The 15,474-nt window shown below is 52.7% G+C and overlaps 1 protein-coding gene across 6 annotated transcripts in view; it reads left to right on the forward strand.

Annotated features, from left to right (window-relative positions):
• USP48 (ubiquitin specific peptidase 48) overlaps positions 1-15,474 on the forward strand; it is a 32,615-nt gene that overhangs the window by 2,140 nt on the left and 15,001 nt on the right. For all 6 annotated transcript variants that reach the window (XR_009741398.1, XR_009741399.1, XM_061442173.1 and 3 more), the window contains exons 4-12: positions 921-1,048; positions 2,131-2,255; positions 2,769-2,877; positions 4,172-4,305; positions 4,663-4,745; positions 5,036-5,215; positions 7,713-7,838; positions 10,551-10,700; positions 13,662-13,862. Coding sequence is in view for 4 of the 6 variants with exons in the window: in XM_061442173.1 (XP_061298157.1) it covers positions 921-1,048; positions 2,131-2,255; positions 2,769-2,877; positions 4,172-4,305; positions 4,663-4,745; positions 5,036-5,215; positions 7,713-7,838; positions 10,551-10,700; positions 13,662-13,862 (1,236 nt within the window). In the remaining 2 variants the exon portion in view is untranslated. The remainder of the gene's footprint in view (positions 1-920; positions 1,049-2,130; positions 2,256-2,768; positions 2,878-4,171; positions 4,306-4,662; positions 4,746-5,035; positions 5,216-7,712; positions 7,839-10,550; positions 10,701-13,661; positions 13,863-15,474) is intronic.

Consider the following 15,474-nt stretch of genomic DNA (forward strand, 5'->3'; position numbering starts at 1 on the left):
TGATTTGGTTGGAAAACCTGGTTTGGGTTTGTTTCTTGCTGGGCTGCTTCCCAAAGTGTTTCCCAACTTAGTGATGGTGCTGGGGGTAAAAGCACTTGCATGGGGCTGATCTGTTCTATCATGGAGCCTCATTCATCCCATAGGAGGGCAAGAATTTAGGATCCCAGTACAACTGAGGCTCCCAGTTTCCTCCAGAGTGGACACCATGGCCTCTGGTGCCATCCGTTGTGTCCGGCACAGAGCTATAGGTGCCCTCTGGATCCCATTCCTTCCATTCCTGTTTTTATGGTGTTTTTAAGCAATATCTCACCATTTGGATTTAACAAGAAGCTGTTGCTAGGGGGTAGTCTGCACACGCTGCTTGAACTCTTTGCTTACAGCTCATGTGAGGCACTGTGGGATGGTTGCAGTTGGACTCAATGGTCTTAAGGGTCTTTTTCCAACCTGGGGAATGATTTTCCACTTGTAAATTATCTCACGTTTCTGTGATATTTGGCTTGTGCTGTCAGCAGTGTCATGAACTGCTTCAGTTCTTAACAGTATCAGGGACTGTATTGGTAGGACAAGAGGTGATGGGTTTAAACTTAAATGGAGAAGTTCAGGTTGGAGATAAGGCAGAAGCTCTTCCCTGGGAGGGTGCTGAGGCGCTGGCACAGGGTGCCCAGAGGAGCTGTGGCTGCCCCATCCCTGGCAGTGTTCAAGGCTGAGTTGGACACAGGGGCTTGGAGCAAGCTGCTCCAGTGGAAGGGGTCCCTGTCCTTTCCAACCCAAGCCATTCTATGATTTTAAAATGGCTTTGAGAAACCCATTTTGTTTTTAATGACTAAGTTCACCTTTACAAAGAAAGGCCAGGCACTGGGCACAACTACCTCCAGCCTTGAACTGCTGTCTGTAACTTGTGCAACGTGCTGTTTTAACAGACTATGAGCCTCAGAGCATTTGTGAACACCTGCAGTACCTGTTTGCCCTGCTGCAGAACAGCAAGCGGCGATACATTGACCCCTCTGGCTTTGTCAAGGCGCTGGGCTTGGACACGGGGCAGCAGCAGGTAGGTTTGGGTAACCACCTCCTTCAGAGCCCTTGGAACTGCCCTTTGGTGTCGGTTTAGTGTCTCTGAGCTGGGGTTTGCTGTTTGGTGTGAGCACCAGAGTGGTGCTGCAGGCTCTTCCTGTCAGTGTTGGGGCTTAGGGGATCAGAAGGAGCCCAGAGAGCAATGGGATGGGGGGCAATGGAATGGAGACAGGGAGTTTTATTAGCACCTGATGGGCCCCAGCACTGTGTGGAGTGGGAGCTGGAGCTCCTTTGGCAGGGGCTTTATGGGCTGCTCCTCCCCCATGGGTAGTTCAGGGGTGTTGAAGGGCCCTCACAGGGTGAGAAGATGTTTGTGGGGTTACCAGGAGCCAGCCAAGGGGCACTGTGGGGGTCAGAGAGGGGTTAGAAAGGGACAGGTGCTGCAGGTGGGGCCCATGGGGCTGTTGCTGAAGCTGGAGGGAGCTCAGCAGGAGGACACAGCTTGGATGTACACTTGGAGGAGTTCGGATGGAGACTGTGGGAGGAAGAGCCCCAGCTCCGTGTGTGTTTCCTTGGGAGGATGCCGGAGGGGAAGGAAGCAGTCACCACTGTCCAGGGATAGGGAAGGACAGCCAGGAGAGGCCGAAACCTCTTGTTCTTGGAAGAGGAAAGCGAAGGAGAGCCAGGGTGGGAGAGGAAGGCCCTGGCCTTTGCAGGGGGGAGATGGCAGCTTCTCACTTTTGGGGCGTTCTGTTTTCCCTTCAGACCCCCCCACAGGCAGGGACAGCTCGTGTTGCATGCGCAGCTTTGAGACCAGGGGGGAAAGCTCTGCAGGAGGTTCCTTTCCCTTCCAAAGCCTTGTAAGGAGCTAGGGCAAGAGTCAGACTGCCTGGCCAGGAGCCAGGTTACCTCCTGCTGGCGGCCTCACGCTCCTTTGAGGCAAATTCCTCTTTTTCCTTTAGTTCTCCTGACAGGTCTCTTTATCCATGCAGCGCACGCCGCAGCCTCCGTGCAGCCCCTGTGTAGGGCTCTGGGTAATTTGTAGTAAATGAGCAACGGGGTTGTGCTTGGGCTTTGTGCTCTGATGGCTTGTGAAGGGACTTGGGGGTTCTTTTCCAGGATGCCCAGGAGTTTTCCAAGCTGTTCATGTCGCTGCTGGAAGATACTTTATCCAAACAAAAGAACCCAGATGTCCGAAACATAGTGCAGAAGCAGTTCTGCGGAGAGTACGCCTACGTCACGGTGTAAGTGCTGCTCTTTGGGAAGAGCCTCTCTGTAAATATTTAGATGCTTTAGAGCTAAAGGAGCAGGGGGGGTAAGGTCCTTCTACCAATCGGAGCAAGCAGGTAAGCATCTGCCAGAGCATTTTGTAAGAGGTTTTTAGGTTTCCTGGTGCTCTCTGTGTGGTGATGGTGCAGTTCTGCAGCTGCTTTTTAGCCTTTAATGATAATTGACCAAGTAAAGCTGCAAGGGAGTTAAGGAAATGTGAAGTCCTGCAGCTTCGGGCTTGTATTTTCCTTCCTGTGCTCTCAGAGCTGTGGATTTCACCTCAGAAAGTATAGAAACTGGTGCAAGCTGGTGCTCCTGGTAGATGCTGTTACCCTGTTCCCTCCCTGCAGAGGTTTTGTGGTGTAGAGGTGTCAAACTTTTCCTTCTGGTTTTATAGCTCAAAAAGTACTTTACCAGTGGCTGGGGAGTTCAGACCCTCAGCAGTGAACTGTCCTCATGGGGTTTTGTCTTTATTTCTTCAATCCTAGCTGCAACCAGTGTGGCAGAGAGTCCAAACTCGTGTCTAAGTTTTATGAGCTGGAGTTAAACATCCAAGGGCACAAGCAGTTGACAGACTGTATAACGGAATTCCTTAAGGTATGAGCTCGGTGGGATTCAAGGCCTGCTATTCTTAGCAAGGTGGTTTAATTCCTTCCTTCAGTTAACAGCCTTTGAGGGCAATATCGAAGCAAAGCAACCAAGTTCTTCCACTGAGGTGCATCCAAAGGGAAATGCATTTTCTGTGCACCCACAAAATGAGGATTGAGCAAGCAAAGGGTGGCTCTGGACCAGAGCATAAACCATGTGTGCATTGTGGCTGTAAAAGGCACTTTGAAGCCACGTGTTCAGTTCAGATCCTTTCCCTGCAGAGTTGGGAAAACATCTCCAAAGTCTGCCAGGAAATCCCTGCGTGCTTTGTCGTGGATAGCACCAGGAGAACGGCTGCCTTTTGCGTCTTCCATATCAGTGCTCATCTGCACTGCAACAGGAGACATTCCCCGCTCCAGAATGTGCTCTCTGAAATCCTAGGAAGGGTTGGGAATAGCTGTGGGAGCAGCTGCAAGTGCTCTTAATTCGACTTGAAAATCATCCTAGGTCTTAAGTTGAGCTCTGGCACATTAAAGGTTCGAGGTGTGGATTCAAGTGACAATATTTAGGGCAGGACTAAGCCGAAGCCTCTGTGCCTGAGCTGTCTGGCTGCTGGGCAGCAGCTTCACTGGTGCACTCAGCAAACCGGTTGCTCTACTTGTGGCAGGTCTGCTATGGGAAAAGACTGGTTTGGGTACGTGCATTAAACCCTGCACTGGTGAGCTTCAGGTTGGTCTGCTCCTCCTCCAAGTGAAACCATCCGTGGCCTTGTTTAGGGCAGCTGGAATTCTCCTCTGGCCTAATCCTGCTGCTGGATCTGTATGGATGTAACACGGTGACTCCTGCATGGTGATGTCTGTTACTGAGCACAAGAGGCCTGGGGTTGCCAGGCAGAAATGTGGCTTTACATTAACTTGGTCCATGTGAGCTCTGAAAAGGGCAATCTAATTAATTCTTCACCTTTTCTATGGCCCTCGTTTGGTATCAACCAACTCGGTCAAGCGGGGAGCAAACCTGGCAGCCTTGAAATGACCTCAGAACAAGGAATGGGGTCTGAAGTTGCCCTTAAAGTCAAAGCAGCCCACTCTGGCCATGCTGAAAAGTGCTTTTTTACCCAAGAGGTTGTTTTGGAAAGCAGCTGGGTAGAGACTTCAGTGGTTAAAATAACTGCTTTGCTCTTCAGTCTTCAGCTGTGGGATAGCATGGACTGGTTATGACTGCTGAGTGGTGTGGACTGGTTGAGTTTTCAGTGATAACCTGGTCTCAGGGCCTTTCTTTCTGCCCCCCCCCCCCCCCCGCTCAGGAAGAAAAACTAGAAGGGGACAATCGTTACTTCTGTGAGACGTGTCAGAGCAAGCAGAATGCCACGAGGAAGATCAGGCTGCTGAGCCTTCCCTGCACGCTCAACCTGCAGCTCATGCGCTTCGTGTTTGACAGGTGAGCCTCCCACTGGAGTAAAACCTGGATTTCCCCAGGTTCTTCTTTGGCAAGTCATCTGCTCCACTCTTCCTGCTTTAATTTGAGGATGTAGTGGTGAATGCCCCATCCCTGGCAGTGTTCAAGGCCAGGCTGGACACAGGGGCTTGGAGCAAGCTGCTCTAGTGGAAGGTGTCCCTGCGTGTGGCAGGGATTGGAACTGGATGAGCTTTAACATCCCCTCCACCCAAAACCAGTCTGTGGTTCTGTAATTCTATGATTGAGTGTGTGTGGGCTTCCCTTTGGGTTTCAGGGGGAGTTCTTTTAGGGTGTGAGCTGTTGCTGCTCTCCCTGACCTGAAGCTTTGCCTCCACACAGACAAACTGGCCATAAGAAGAAGCTGAACACCTACATCGGCTTCTCAGAGCTGCTTGACATGGAGCCTTTCATGGAACAAAAAAGTGAGTTTTGAGCGCTCTGTTTTGTTAACTTTATCCACCATCCCTCAGCACATCTCTTCTGAATCCCCTTTTCAATGGGAAACCATGTCAGGAGTTGTTGGAAGCCCGTGTTTTAAATAACTCCCTCACTAAGTGGGTTGTGGAAGCCACAACCTACTTAGCGAGGTCTTGGAGAGATTCAAGTTCAGGAGCAGTCTTTACCTGCTGCTTTGTGAAAACATGAAGCAGTAGGAAGGGAAAGATCTGTGCTGTTGCATCTGGAACACTGGCTAACTGCTCTTTCCTTCCAGATGGTGTCTATGTCTACGAGCTGAGTGCTGTCCTCATCCACCGTGGTGTGAGTGCCTACTCCGGGCACTACATTGCCCACGTGAAGGACCCACAGACGGGCGAGTGGTACAAGTTTAATGATGAAGACATCGAAAAGATGGAAGGGAAGAAACTGCAGCTGGGGATTGAGGAAGATCTAGGTAAAACCTTTAAGTTGTGAGTGCCCTTTTTAAAATCACTCTTTTCACCCAAACCACGGAGGCTGAGCACGTGGAGGCCCCGTTCCTCCTAAAACAGCGGCGCTCCTCCGTGTGCTGTCACTCACCTCTTAGCAGTAACGTGGCAAACGGTGCTTCTGGTAATTGCAGCCAGGTTTTCTTCACCTCAGCCCTGTGTGAGTGTTTACACACACCTCGTGAGCAGCTCCTCTAGTATTTCCCTTGCCTGCCACACAGCAGATAAGGTGCTGATAACTCGGGCAGCAGTGGCCTATCGGGATGAAACAGGCATGGTGCTGCTTCCTTGGCCAGGGTGCAAAAGCAGGCGTAGGGACAGATAACAGGATTGCTTTTGGTTTCCTTAACACATGATGGTGTTATTTCCACTGAAGTGTTTTGCTTGGAGGCAGTAAAGAGTCTCCATTAAAACAAATCTTGATCCAAATAATGACTTGGGAGCCAAAAACTGCCTTTTTGCCTCGAGGTTTTTACTTCTCTTTGGGCTCTTCTGTTCTGATGCTGCCCAGATACCGGTGTTCTCTGGATAGGAAAAGGTCTTGATTCTTTGGAGAGCTTGGGCTGAGGCTGGACATGTTGGTTTCTTTGGCTGCATTTGATATGTAGGAGTGGTTCAGCCTTCAACTGGCACTTTGAGCACTTGGCTTTGCAGTCCTTTGGTGTTCCTTAGTGCAGGATGCTTTGTAGCATTGGGAAACGGGGAAGTTAATGCCAGAAATTTCCATTATGGTGCACAAATCTGTTCCCAGAAACATTGGTCCACCAGAATGCTTGTGCTTTGCTGCAGCTGGACTTGAGGAAATGTCTCCTCTCTCAAAGGATAGCTAAGTAAAAGCTTAATGAAAAGATTTCAGATTTAGTTGAATCATAGAATCCCAGACTGGCTTGGGTGGGAAAGAACCTTAAAGTTCTCCCAGTTCCAACCCCTGCCACGGGCAGGGACCCCTTCCACTAGAGGAGCTTGCTCCAAGCCCCTGTGTCCAACCTGGCCTTGAACACTGCCAGGGATGGGGCAGCCACAGCTTCTCTGGGCACCCTGTGCCAGTGCCTCAGCACCCTCACAGGGAAGAGCTTCTGCCTAAGAGCTCATCTCCATCTCCCCTCTGGCAGGTTCAAGCCATTCCCCTTGGCCTGTCCCTACAGGCCCTTGTAAAAGGCTCCTTTTGTTGTAAAGCCTGGGTAGCAGGCGTGCCTCGAGGCATTCATCTCCCTTCAGCGCAGCACCTACGGATGCCGCTGCCTTTCCAGCTCTTGCCAGCAAACACCTCACAGGGCCCAGAGCAGCTCCACCATCCAGTTAATGTTTGACACCCGCTTGCTCCCGAGCAGACCGTGAAGCTGGTTAGACATCTAGTGGTGTAACATGGAATAAGCCCTGAAAGGGAACACGAGCTGCTCAGCCTCTCTCTTTAACCTCTGTAGTTACCCAGCATAGCCAACTCAATGCAAACAAACCTCGGTGGCCTCAGTCTTGTAAACTTATGCTGAGCCACAAGTCAGTGTTCTTGCTGAATGCTCACAGGGTAGCAGCAAAGCGTGTTGAGAAGCCTCTAGGCTGGGAGCCTTAAGGTTTTGATCTGTTCTTTGCCTGCTCCAAGCAAAACCGAGGCTCTGCTTTGTTACAGATGCCTGTGACAGCAGGAGGAGGTTGGGCACGTAAAGCAGAGGTCTGCTGCGGGCAGGGTCCTGTGTTCCCAGATGGGAACAATTTAGAAAGCATTTGGAGAAAATGCAAATCAAAAGGGTCTAGGAAAGAGCCCTGGATGCAGTGGAGGATGGGGGGGAGCCATGGGAATCCTGCCAGAATTTTCGAGAGACAGACACTTTTCTTAGTATTTCAATGCCTTCTTTAGAGTTTGGCCTATGGCAGGGCTGTTCCTCTATTGGTTTTCAATCCAAAAAGGTTGATTTTGGGAGCTGCAGCTGTAGGTGAGTGTGTTTGCTTGCCTTTGGGAACAGCAGCTCCTGCAACGTGCCTTTGTGTCATGCTGAAACGACTGCTTCCGTGGCTCTTTGCTCCCTAAAAGCTTTGTCACCCGCCAGGATGACGCCTGGCTCTTCACAAACAACAACCTGTAAATAAGATTTTCTTTCCCTGGGGATTTGACTCTGAGCTTTGGTGTCGGGAGACCAGAACTGAGGGCGGGGGGGAAGGATGTTTTTCCAAGAGCTGCTTTTGGCTCGGGGAGATTTAACTGGGGAGAGAGAAAAAGGCTCTTGTAGAAGGGCGGTTCAGAACTGGCTCCTAATTTTAGTCCCATTGCATTGCCCCGCCTCCAGGAATGCTGGAGGGATTTGGGGCTGTCTTTGGCATCCAATTTTGCCTCATGCCAAGCCCAGTGCTTGGCACATGGAGGCCTGGCAGGGCAGTGGGACGCCGGCTAGGTGGCAAACTTGTCCCGTTCACAGAGGCTCTGTGAGTGAGCCCGTGCCCTGATGGTGTTTTCCCTCTGTTCCACAGCGGAGCCATCGAAATCCCAGACTCGGAAACCCAAGTGTGGGAAGGGGACACACTGCTCCCGGAATGCCTACATGCTGGTGTACAGGCTGCAGACCCGGGAGAAATCCCTGACAGTCGAAGTGCCAGGTGAGTGACCTGGGACTGCGTTGGCCTCTCCAGCCCATCTGGTGATCATGGAATCCCAGAGTGGTTTGGGTTGGAAGGGACCCTAAAGCTCATCCAGCTCCTACCCCTGCCACGGGCAGGGACCCCTTCCACTAGAGCAGCTTGCTCCAAGCCCCTGTGTCCAACCTGGCCTTGAACACTGCCAGGGATGGGGCAGCCACAGCTTCTCTGGGCACCCTGTGCCAGCGTCTCAGCACCCTCACAGGGAAGAGCTTCTGCCTAAGAGCTCATCTCAGTCTCCCCTCTGGCAGGTTAAAGCCATTCCCCTTGGCCTGTCCCTACATCCCTTGTCCCAAGCCCCTCTCCAGCTTTCCTGCAGCCCCTTCAGGCACTGGAGCTGCTCTCAGGTCTCCCCTTCAGGAGCCTTCTCTTCTCCAGGCTGCCCCAGCCCAGCTCTCTCAGCCTGGCTCCAGAGCAGAGCTGCTCCAGCCCTCGCAGCATCTCCATGGCCTCCTCTGGCCTCGCTCCAGCAGCTCCACGTCCCTCTTGTGCTGCTGCCCCAGAGCTGGATCAGGGCTGCAGGGGGGGTCTCCCCAGAGCACAGCAGAGGGGCAGGATCCCCTCCCTGAGCTGCTGCTCACGCTCTGGGGGTGCAGCCCAGCACACGGAGGGGGTTTGGGCTCAAGTGCTCACTGAAGCCGGGTCATGGGGAGCTTCTTATTGACCAACACCCCCAAGTCCTTCTTCTCAGGCTGCTCCATCCATTCCCCACCTGCCTGTGTTTGTGCCTGGGATGCTCCAGGCAGGCCAGGAGCTGGGTTTTTTCCTCCAAGCCCCTTTAGTGACCACTGTGAGCCCACAGAAGTGCCATATAGCCACTTGGTGGCCCTGTCCTGATGATGGAATCCTGATGATCCCACCCCTGTGCTAGCTCACACTTATCTGTCTTAACCAGCAAGACAGGATGGGAAGGGGTTAGGAGATCATCCCCTTGGGAGACACGTGTGGCAGCGGGAGCACTGAGATTCGCAGCCAGGAGCCCGCTCGGGTTCCTGAAGGCACAGGGGAGCAGCGTGGTTAAATGTCACCAGCAGCACACGTACTGTGCTGGAGGTGAATAATCCTGATGGATGTCAGGTTTCTTGTGCTTTTGCAGAATCTTTGCCATGTTGAGCATAAATGGTGTGAAAACAAGAGGATGGGAGCCCTTAGCAGGGCTTTTGTACGAGCGCGTTCGTGTCTTGCTTCAGAATGACTGGGGGTGGCAGAAATCCCGGTGGATTTGGCCTGTGGATTTAATGATGCTTCACATTTGCGTGCTGCTTGATTAGAAATATTAATTAGGCCCCTGGTGCTGGTGGGGGTGAGGTGTGTTCACCTTCCTCCCTCTCCTGCACAGCAGAGGTGGCATATCCCCTTCGGACCTCCACTCTTCACATTACCTGCATGAGGAGGGGGTAAATCCGACTGCTTTCCCCCCCCTTACCAACACCAAACCTTTTCCAGCTCCCACCACCACTAAAACCCACCCCCTGAGCCCCACGGCTTTGGGAATTCGTGCTGATCCCTGCCTCAGAGCTGCATTTCACTCTGTTTCCTGAGCTCTCTTGCGCTCCTTTTCCTCCTACCCCTCTGCCCAAAACAATAACCCCGGCAGAAGCCTCTCCACCCAGCGCCGAATTCCTGCACAGCCCCGCGGTTGCCTTTGTTTCCCATGGAATGCTGCCAGGGAACAGGGAGCGAAGGGCAGCAGCGAGCCCTGTGGTTGCGGGGAGGTTTCATGCAACTGTAAATTTGAGGCATTTTCCTTTGATGCCGTTCAAAGCGGCTTTTCCGGGATGGGAATGTAGATGTAACTTGGCTCTGACCTCAAGGGGGTCAAGCTGGTTGGGTTTTAGTGCCATGTATTCTCCCGAGGTGGCTCTTGTGCTCTCTGGCCACACAAGCATTAAACCTTTCTGGATATATTTTAGCTCTTCAAAACACTGCTGAATAGGAGAAAGCTTCCTTATGGGAAGGGGAAAGCACTGCTTACACCAGCCCCGCGAGGGAAGTGTTTTTTATCTTCTTTTCCCTGCTGAGGTTTGGGGTTTTGGGGGCTTTTTCCACTGGCAACAGCAAAAATCCCCATTTCCCTCACCCTCCCATTCTTATCTCCCATCTCCTGAGGGCTTTTTGTCCTTGGGCTTGCAACGTGCTCAACCCCTCTCGCTGAGTTCACTCCTACCCATGCGGCTGCACGTCAGGACAGGCTTCAGGTGTGCCCGTGGGGTGAAAAGCTCTTGTTTCTCCCCTGGGAACGACAGATTCCTTGCCCTTGGCAGCACGGCAGAGCTGCTCTCAGTGGGAGCAAGAGGAGGAGCAGGGAGGGCCTGAAGCAGGCAGCAAAGCATCCGGCTGTGCTCCGGCTCTGCAGCCGCCCCGCTGCACGGCCCCCCACTGCCAGTGCTTGGCAGAGGCTTCTTTGCAAGCAAAGGGTTTCTCTTCATGCAGCACCAACCCCGAGTAAATGATTTTCTTGGGTGCTTTGTCTTGCACTCAAATCATCTGCACCCAGAACTACTGCAGCAAGCAACAGCCATGCACTTGGCCTTTGGAAAGGCTTCATGTCGGTAGCTGCGTGGGGAGTTCTTAGGCTTGTTATCCCCGGGTAACCCATCACAGGGGTAATTAACATAATTGGCGTTTTTCCTTGGAATGACTGGGGTTTCTTTTTCCTCCTTTTCCCACCAGCTTTCCTGCAGGAGCTGGTGGAACGTGACAACTCCAAGTTCGAGGAGTGGTGCAACGAAATGGCCGAGATGCGCAAGCAGAGCGTGGCCAGGGGCAAAATCAAGCACGAGGAGGTGAAGGAGCTCTACAAAAGGTTACCCGCTGAAGCTGGTCTGTAAGACATTGTGGTAGTATCTTGTAGTAGACTGTTGTTAAGATTAGTGATGTTTTGTTACTAACCCACAACTCGCTTCTGTGGCCTGGGCACTGCTGGAATGCATTAGCCTCTTCAAGAGCAGAGTGATTGGTGCCTGTTGTTGCTGTGTGCATGCTCTGAGGAGTTTGTTCCCTGTCTGTTTTTTCTGCCTTAACCTATTTTTCTCCCTTTTCTGCTCATTCTCATGGCCTCTGGTGTCATTCATTCCCTCTTGCTCCTTCTCCATCAGTCAGTCTCCTGTGTGCTTCCATGCGTGCTGACTGTGTTCTTCTGCCTGGTGAGCAGCTTGTCTTGGTGGCATTGAGGCAGAAGAAAGGGCTGGTCTCAAACTGCCAGCACATGGCAAGTTTGGGAGCTGTTGATCCGAGTGAATCAGCAGGTAACAGGGTATGGAAATGCCTGACCTCCAGCAGGAAATTACTTGATTCAGCCCTGCTTCCAAGGCCCTGTGTCTAAGCTTCGTAGTCCACCTGATGAGTGGTAGGGTTTAAAACTTCCCTACTACTCCTTGTGTCTTGTAATCTTTAGCATATCTGACCACAAGGACTTTTATTCCACTCCCTTGTTTTCCTCTCCCTCAAAACAAGCAGAGGGGGCACTTTCTCTGCCCATCTCCTAAAATCCCATGGGAATTTGTCATTCAGGACTTTCAAATGAGTTGAACTGCCCAGCCTCTCAACCCGTTTGATGTTCAGCTTTTGGTGCCCATTGCTTGAGCTGGGAGCAGCCGAGCGGCCACCTCGGGAGCTCCTGTAAACATCTGCCCCTGCAATTCAGGCACCAGGTTTGCCAACAACAGGGCCACGAGGCTGTCCCAGCTCAGCCGTGGCCCTGCCAGCCGAGCAGTGTGGTGGCACTGGTAAATCAGAGCTGTGGTGGAGGTAGGAACGTGCCGTGAGTCACTGCTCCTGAGCCCGGCCCTGCTGTGTTTGCCCTCCGCTTGAGCAGCAGCAGCAGGGTTTGCTCGCAGCGCTTCTAATAAAGCTCCAAAGGATGGCTTTACAAGTGCAGGCAGAGCTCCTCTGCCCCACTTTGAAGATGACAAGACCCTAAGGGCACCCACTGCCTGCTGCAGGGCACGTCCAGGCCACAGCAGCTCGCTAGCACAGCTGGAGGCAGCGTTATTGCAGAGCCGCTCCGGGCGCGATCCCGCGGGAGCTGGGGACTCTCTCTGCAGCTGCACAGACACGGTTGCTGCCAGCTTTGTGGAGCCTGCCCCAGAAAAAGGCGCTTTCTGGGGGAGGCACTTTGATCCCAAAGCAGCTCTGACAGCGCTGCGATTCTCTGGAGGTCACGGCTGTGTGGCTGGCGTTGCGTAAGATGGGAATACTGCTGGGATGTGCTGCAGAGGAACAGGGGGTTTGAAGCCCGGCTTCACAAGGAGCAGGGGCAGACTGGAAGACAAAGTGTTTTCCTGTAGCTTCTCTGCTGCTCCTTTGTTCAGAACGTTAAGGATTTGTGTTCGTTTCATGGATGGAACCGAGGGTGATTTCAGAGCTGCTTTCCCTGTGTCAGCGTAGAACAGGCTTCATTTCCTCCTCATTTCTTCCTCATTTCCCAGTGACCTCAAAGAAGGGTTTACACATCAGCAGCAGGTCTTGGTATTAAGTCATAGAATCATGAATGAGCTTTAACATCCCTTCCAACCCTTTCCACAGGCAGGGACACCTTCCATTAGAGCAGCTTGCTCCAAGCCCCTTTGTCCAACCTGGCCTTGAACACTGCTAGGGATGGGGCAGCCACAGCTTCTCTGGGCACCCTGTGCCCACTGAGATACCTGGATTCACCCACAGCTATTTCACTGCTCCTGCAGCTGCTGCTGAGCCGTGGATGTGCTCTGCACCTTCTAAACATTTGAGCCAGGGCCGGTTTGCACTGTAAATGGTAAAATGCACACGGGTGTCTCATTCTGAGGGGTGAGAGCAGCCCAGAATAGCACTGGAGTGTTGGGTGCTGAAGGGATGGGGCAAGCACTGACCTTGTCTATTTAATGTTGTTGCCTTTTATTTTTCAATGTAACCCAATGAGGTCGCTCTAGAAAGAGCCTTTAATGGATGATCACAGCTTAAACCATAGGATCCCAGACTGCTTTGGAAGGGGCCTTAAAACTCCTCCAGTTCCAACCCCCTGTCACGGACAGGGGCACCTTCCACTAGAGCAGCTTGCTCCAAGCCTGAACACTGCCAGGGGTGGGGCATTTACCACTTCTCTGGGCACCCTGTGCCAATGCCTCAGCACCCTCACAGGGAAGAGCTTCTGCCTTATCTCCAACCTGAACTTCCCCTGTTTCAGTTTGAACCCCTCACCCCTGCCCTGTCCCTGCAGCCCCTGATGAAGAGCCCCTCTGCAGCATCCTTGCAGCCCCCTTCAGACACTGGAAGCTGCTCTGAGGTCTCCACGCAGCTTCTCTTCTCCAGACTGAGCAGCCCCAATGTTCTCAGCCTGGCTCCATACAGGAGCTGCTCCAGCCCTTGAGCATCCTCGTGGCTTCCTCTGGTCTTGCTCCAACAGCTCCATGTCCATATGGTACTATATCTGTCCCTCAGTGGCTGATAGGAAAATCCTTGTCCTTCCTCAACTGCTCTCCTGTAAGCCCCTAAAGGTTTAGCAGTGTGACTTGGAATGGTCTGGGCTTCCATATGGATTGCTTGAATCTGAACTGACCGCTTACTCTCACATATCTTAACTTCACATAGCACCTATCTCCTAAACGTGCGATGCTGAGATGAGACTTGGCCGGGGGAAGCTGTAGTGGCTGTTTGCGAACTGAACAGAGGGTTTTAATCAACACTGATAGCTTGTGAAGTTTTAAAAGTGCTGTTTAATATCAGAGTCATTATAAAACACCATCTGCTGCGTTGTGCCTTCGCTGACACGTTCGGGCTTGTTTCTCTTTGTGCTTTTTCCCCTCCCAGGTTCCCCATACGACTTCATCTCCCTGGAGTGGCTGCAGAAATGGCTGGATGAGTCCACTCCTCCCAAACCCATAGATAACACTGCTTGCCTCTGCTCCCATGGCAAGCTCCATCCCGACAAAATATCCATCATGAAGAGGATATCGGAGTACGTGGCTGACTTCTTCTACAGGAGATACGGAGGAGGGCCCCGGCTGAATGGTAAGGAGTCAGCTACAAAATGCCTTCTCCAACTCCTGGTCTGAACATGGTTTTGAGCCTTGTTCTGGTCCCAGACCTGTCCTTCATCATCAGAACTTTAGTTCTTTTTGTGCTGCACTGGGTGATTTGGTTCACGTGCAGATGTTAACGTTCAAGCAACTACAGTTGGTCTGATTGCAGCCACAGAACCATGGAATCCCAGCCTGGTTTGGGTTGGAGGAAGCTTAAAGCTCACCCAGCTCCAAGCCCCTGTGTCCAACCTGGCCTTGAACACTGCCAGGGATGGGGCAGCCACAGCTTCTCTGGGCACCCTGTGCCAGCGCCTCAGCACCCTCCCAGGGAAGAGCTTCTGCCTAAGAGCTCATCTCAGTCTCCCCTCGGGCAGGTTAAAGCCATTCCCCTTGGCCTGTCCCTACATCCCTTGTCCCAAGCCCCTCTCCAGCTTTCCTGCAGCCCCTTCAGGCACTGGAGCTGCTCTGAGGTCTCCCCTTCAGGAGCCTTCTCTTGTCCAGGCTGCCCCAGCCCAGCTCTCTCAGCCTGGCTCCAGAGCAGAGCTGCTCCAGCCCTCGCAGCATCTCCATGGCCTCCTCTGGCCTCGCTCCAGCAGCTCCAGGTCCCTCTTGTGCTGCTGCCCCAGAGCTGGATCAGGGCTGCAGGGGGGGTCTCCCCAGAGCACAGCAGAGGGGCAGGATCCCCTCCCTGAGCTGCTGCTCATGCTCTGGGGGTGCAGCCCAGCCTGTCTGGGACTCGGGTCTGTTCATTCCTGAGTTCTCCATTTAGGAAGAGCTGCTCATGGAGGGACTTCTGAGAAAGAGACTTAAATGTAAGACTTGGGAAGGTTTTGTGAAGTTGATTCACTTGCACATGCAACCCCTCAGACTCTTGTCTGTACCTGCACTACCTCCAGATCCTGTGTGGACAGCATTCCCTGGAGCCAGCAGCACGGATATGTGCAGGCCAAGCAAATAAAATCCCTGTCTGTCACTTCTAGCCTGTCCTGAGCTGCCTCTCGAGGAAAGCACATACCTGATAGCCTGCGTGCTTGTGTTGTGGGCATTTGTCACACATCTTGAGTTTTGGGGTCAGCCCAGCCCCGATCGTCTTTGGGCATCCCTTAATTGAGCCCCAGGCTGAGTTCCTTTTGTGAAGGAGCTCCATGACTCCCGCTGAGACCAAATTAGCTCAGCTCCTGCGAGGAGCTTATAGGGAAGGAACAGAACCAGCAGCAAGTGCTGTGACGCAGGCAGTCTTTGTGGAGAGCAACCAGGGCAGCATTTATTAGTCAACTGGAAGGTCGCCCGCGGCTCTGTTTGTGGAGTAGGGCTGGGAGGGATGGAGGGATGGATGGATGAAGGGATGGATGGATGGATGTGTGGATGGATGGATGGATGGATGGATGGGTGAAGGGATGGATGGATGGATGCATGCACTGCCTTCTCCAGCTTCTTCCCTGGATGCACCCCTCTTGCTCCCAGAGGAACATGCCCAGCTGGAGGGTTTCCACTCCTATTGCTCCAGTGTAGCTTTGCAGGAGGGGAGGTTATTTCTGGCTTTAACCTCAAAGTGCCACAATATGGGTGGTTTTTTTTCTTTCAATATGCCTAATCCCTCC

The sequence above is a fragment of the Pezoporus flaviventris genome, unplaced genomic scaffold (genome assembly GCF_033815535.1).
Source record: "Pezoporus flaviventris isolate CSIRO_AGI_PZ_B2104156 unplaced genomic scaffold, CSIRO_AGI_Pfla_v1 ptg000216l, whole genome shotgun sequence".
In the NCBI taxonomy this organism is placed as follows: Eukaryota; Metazoa; Chordata; class Aves; order Psittaciformes; family Psittacidae; genus Pezoporus; species Pezoporus flaviventris.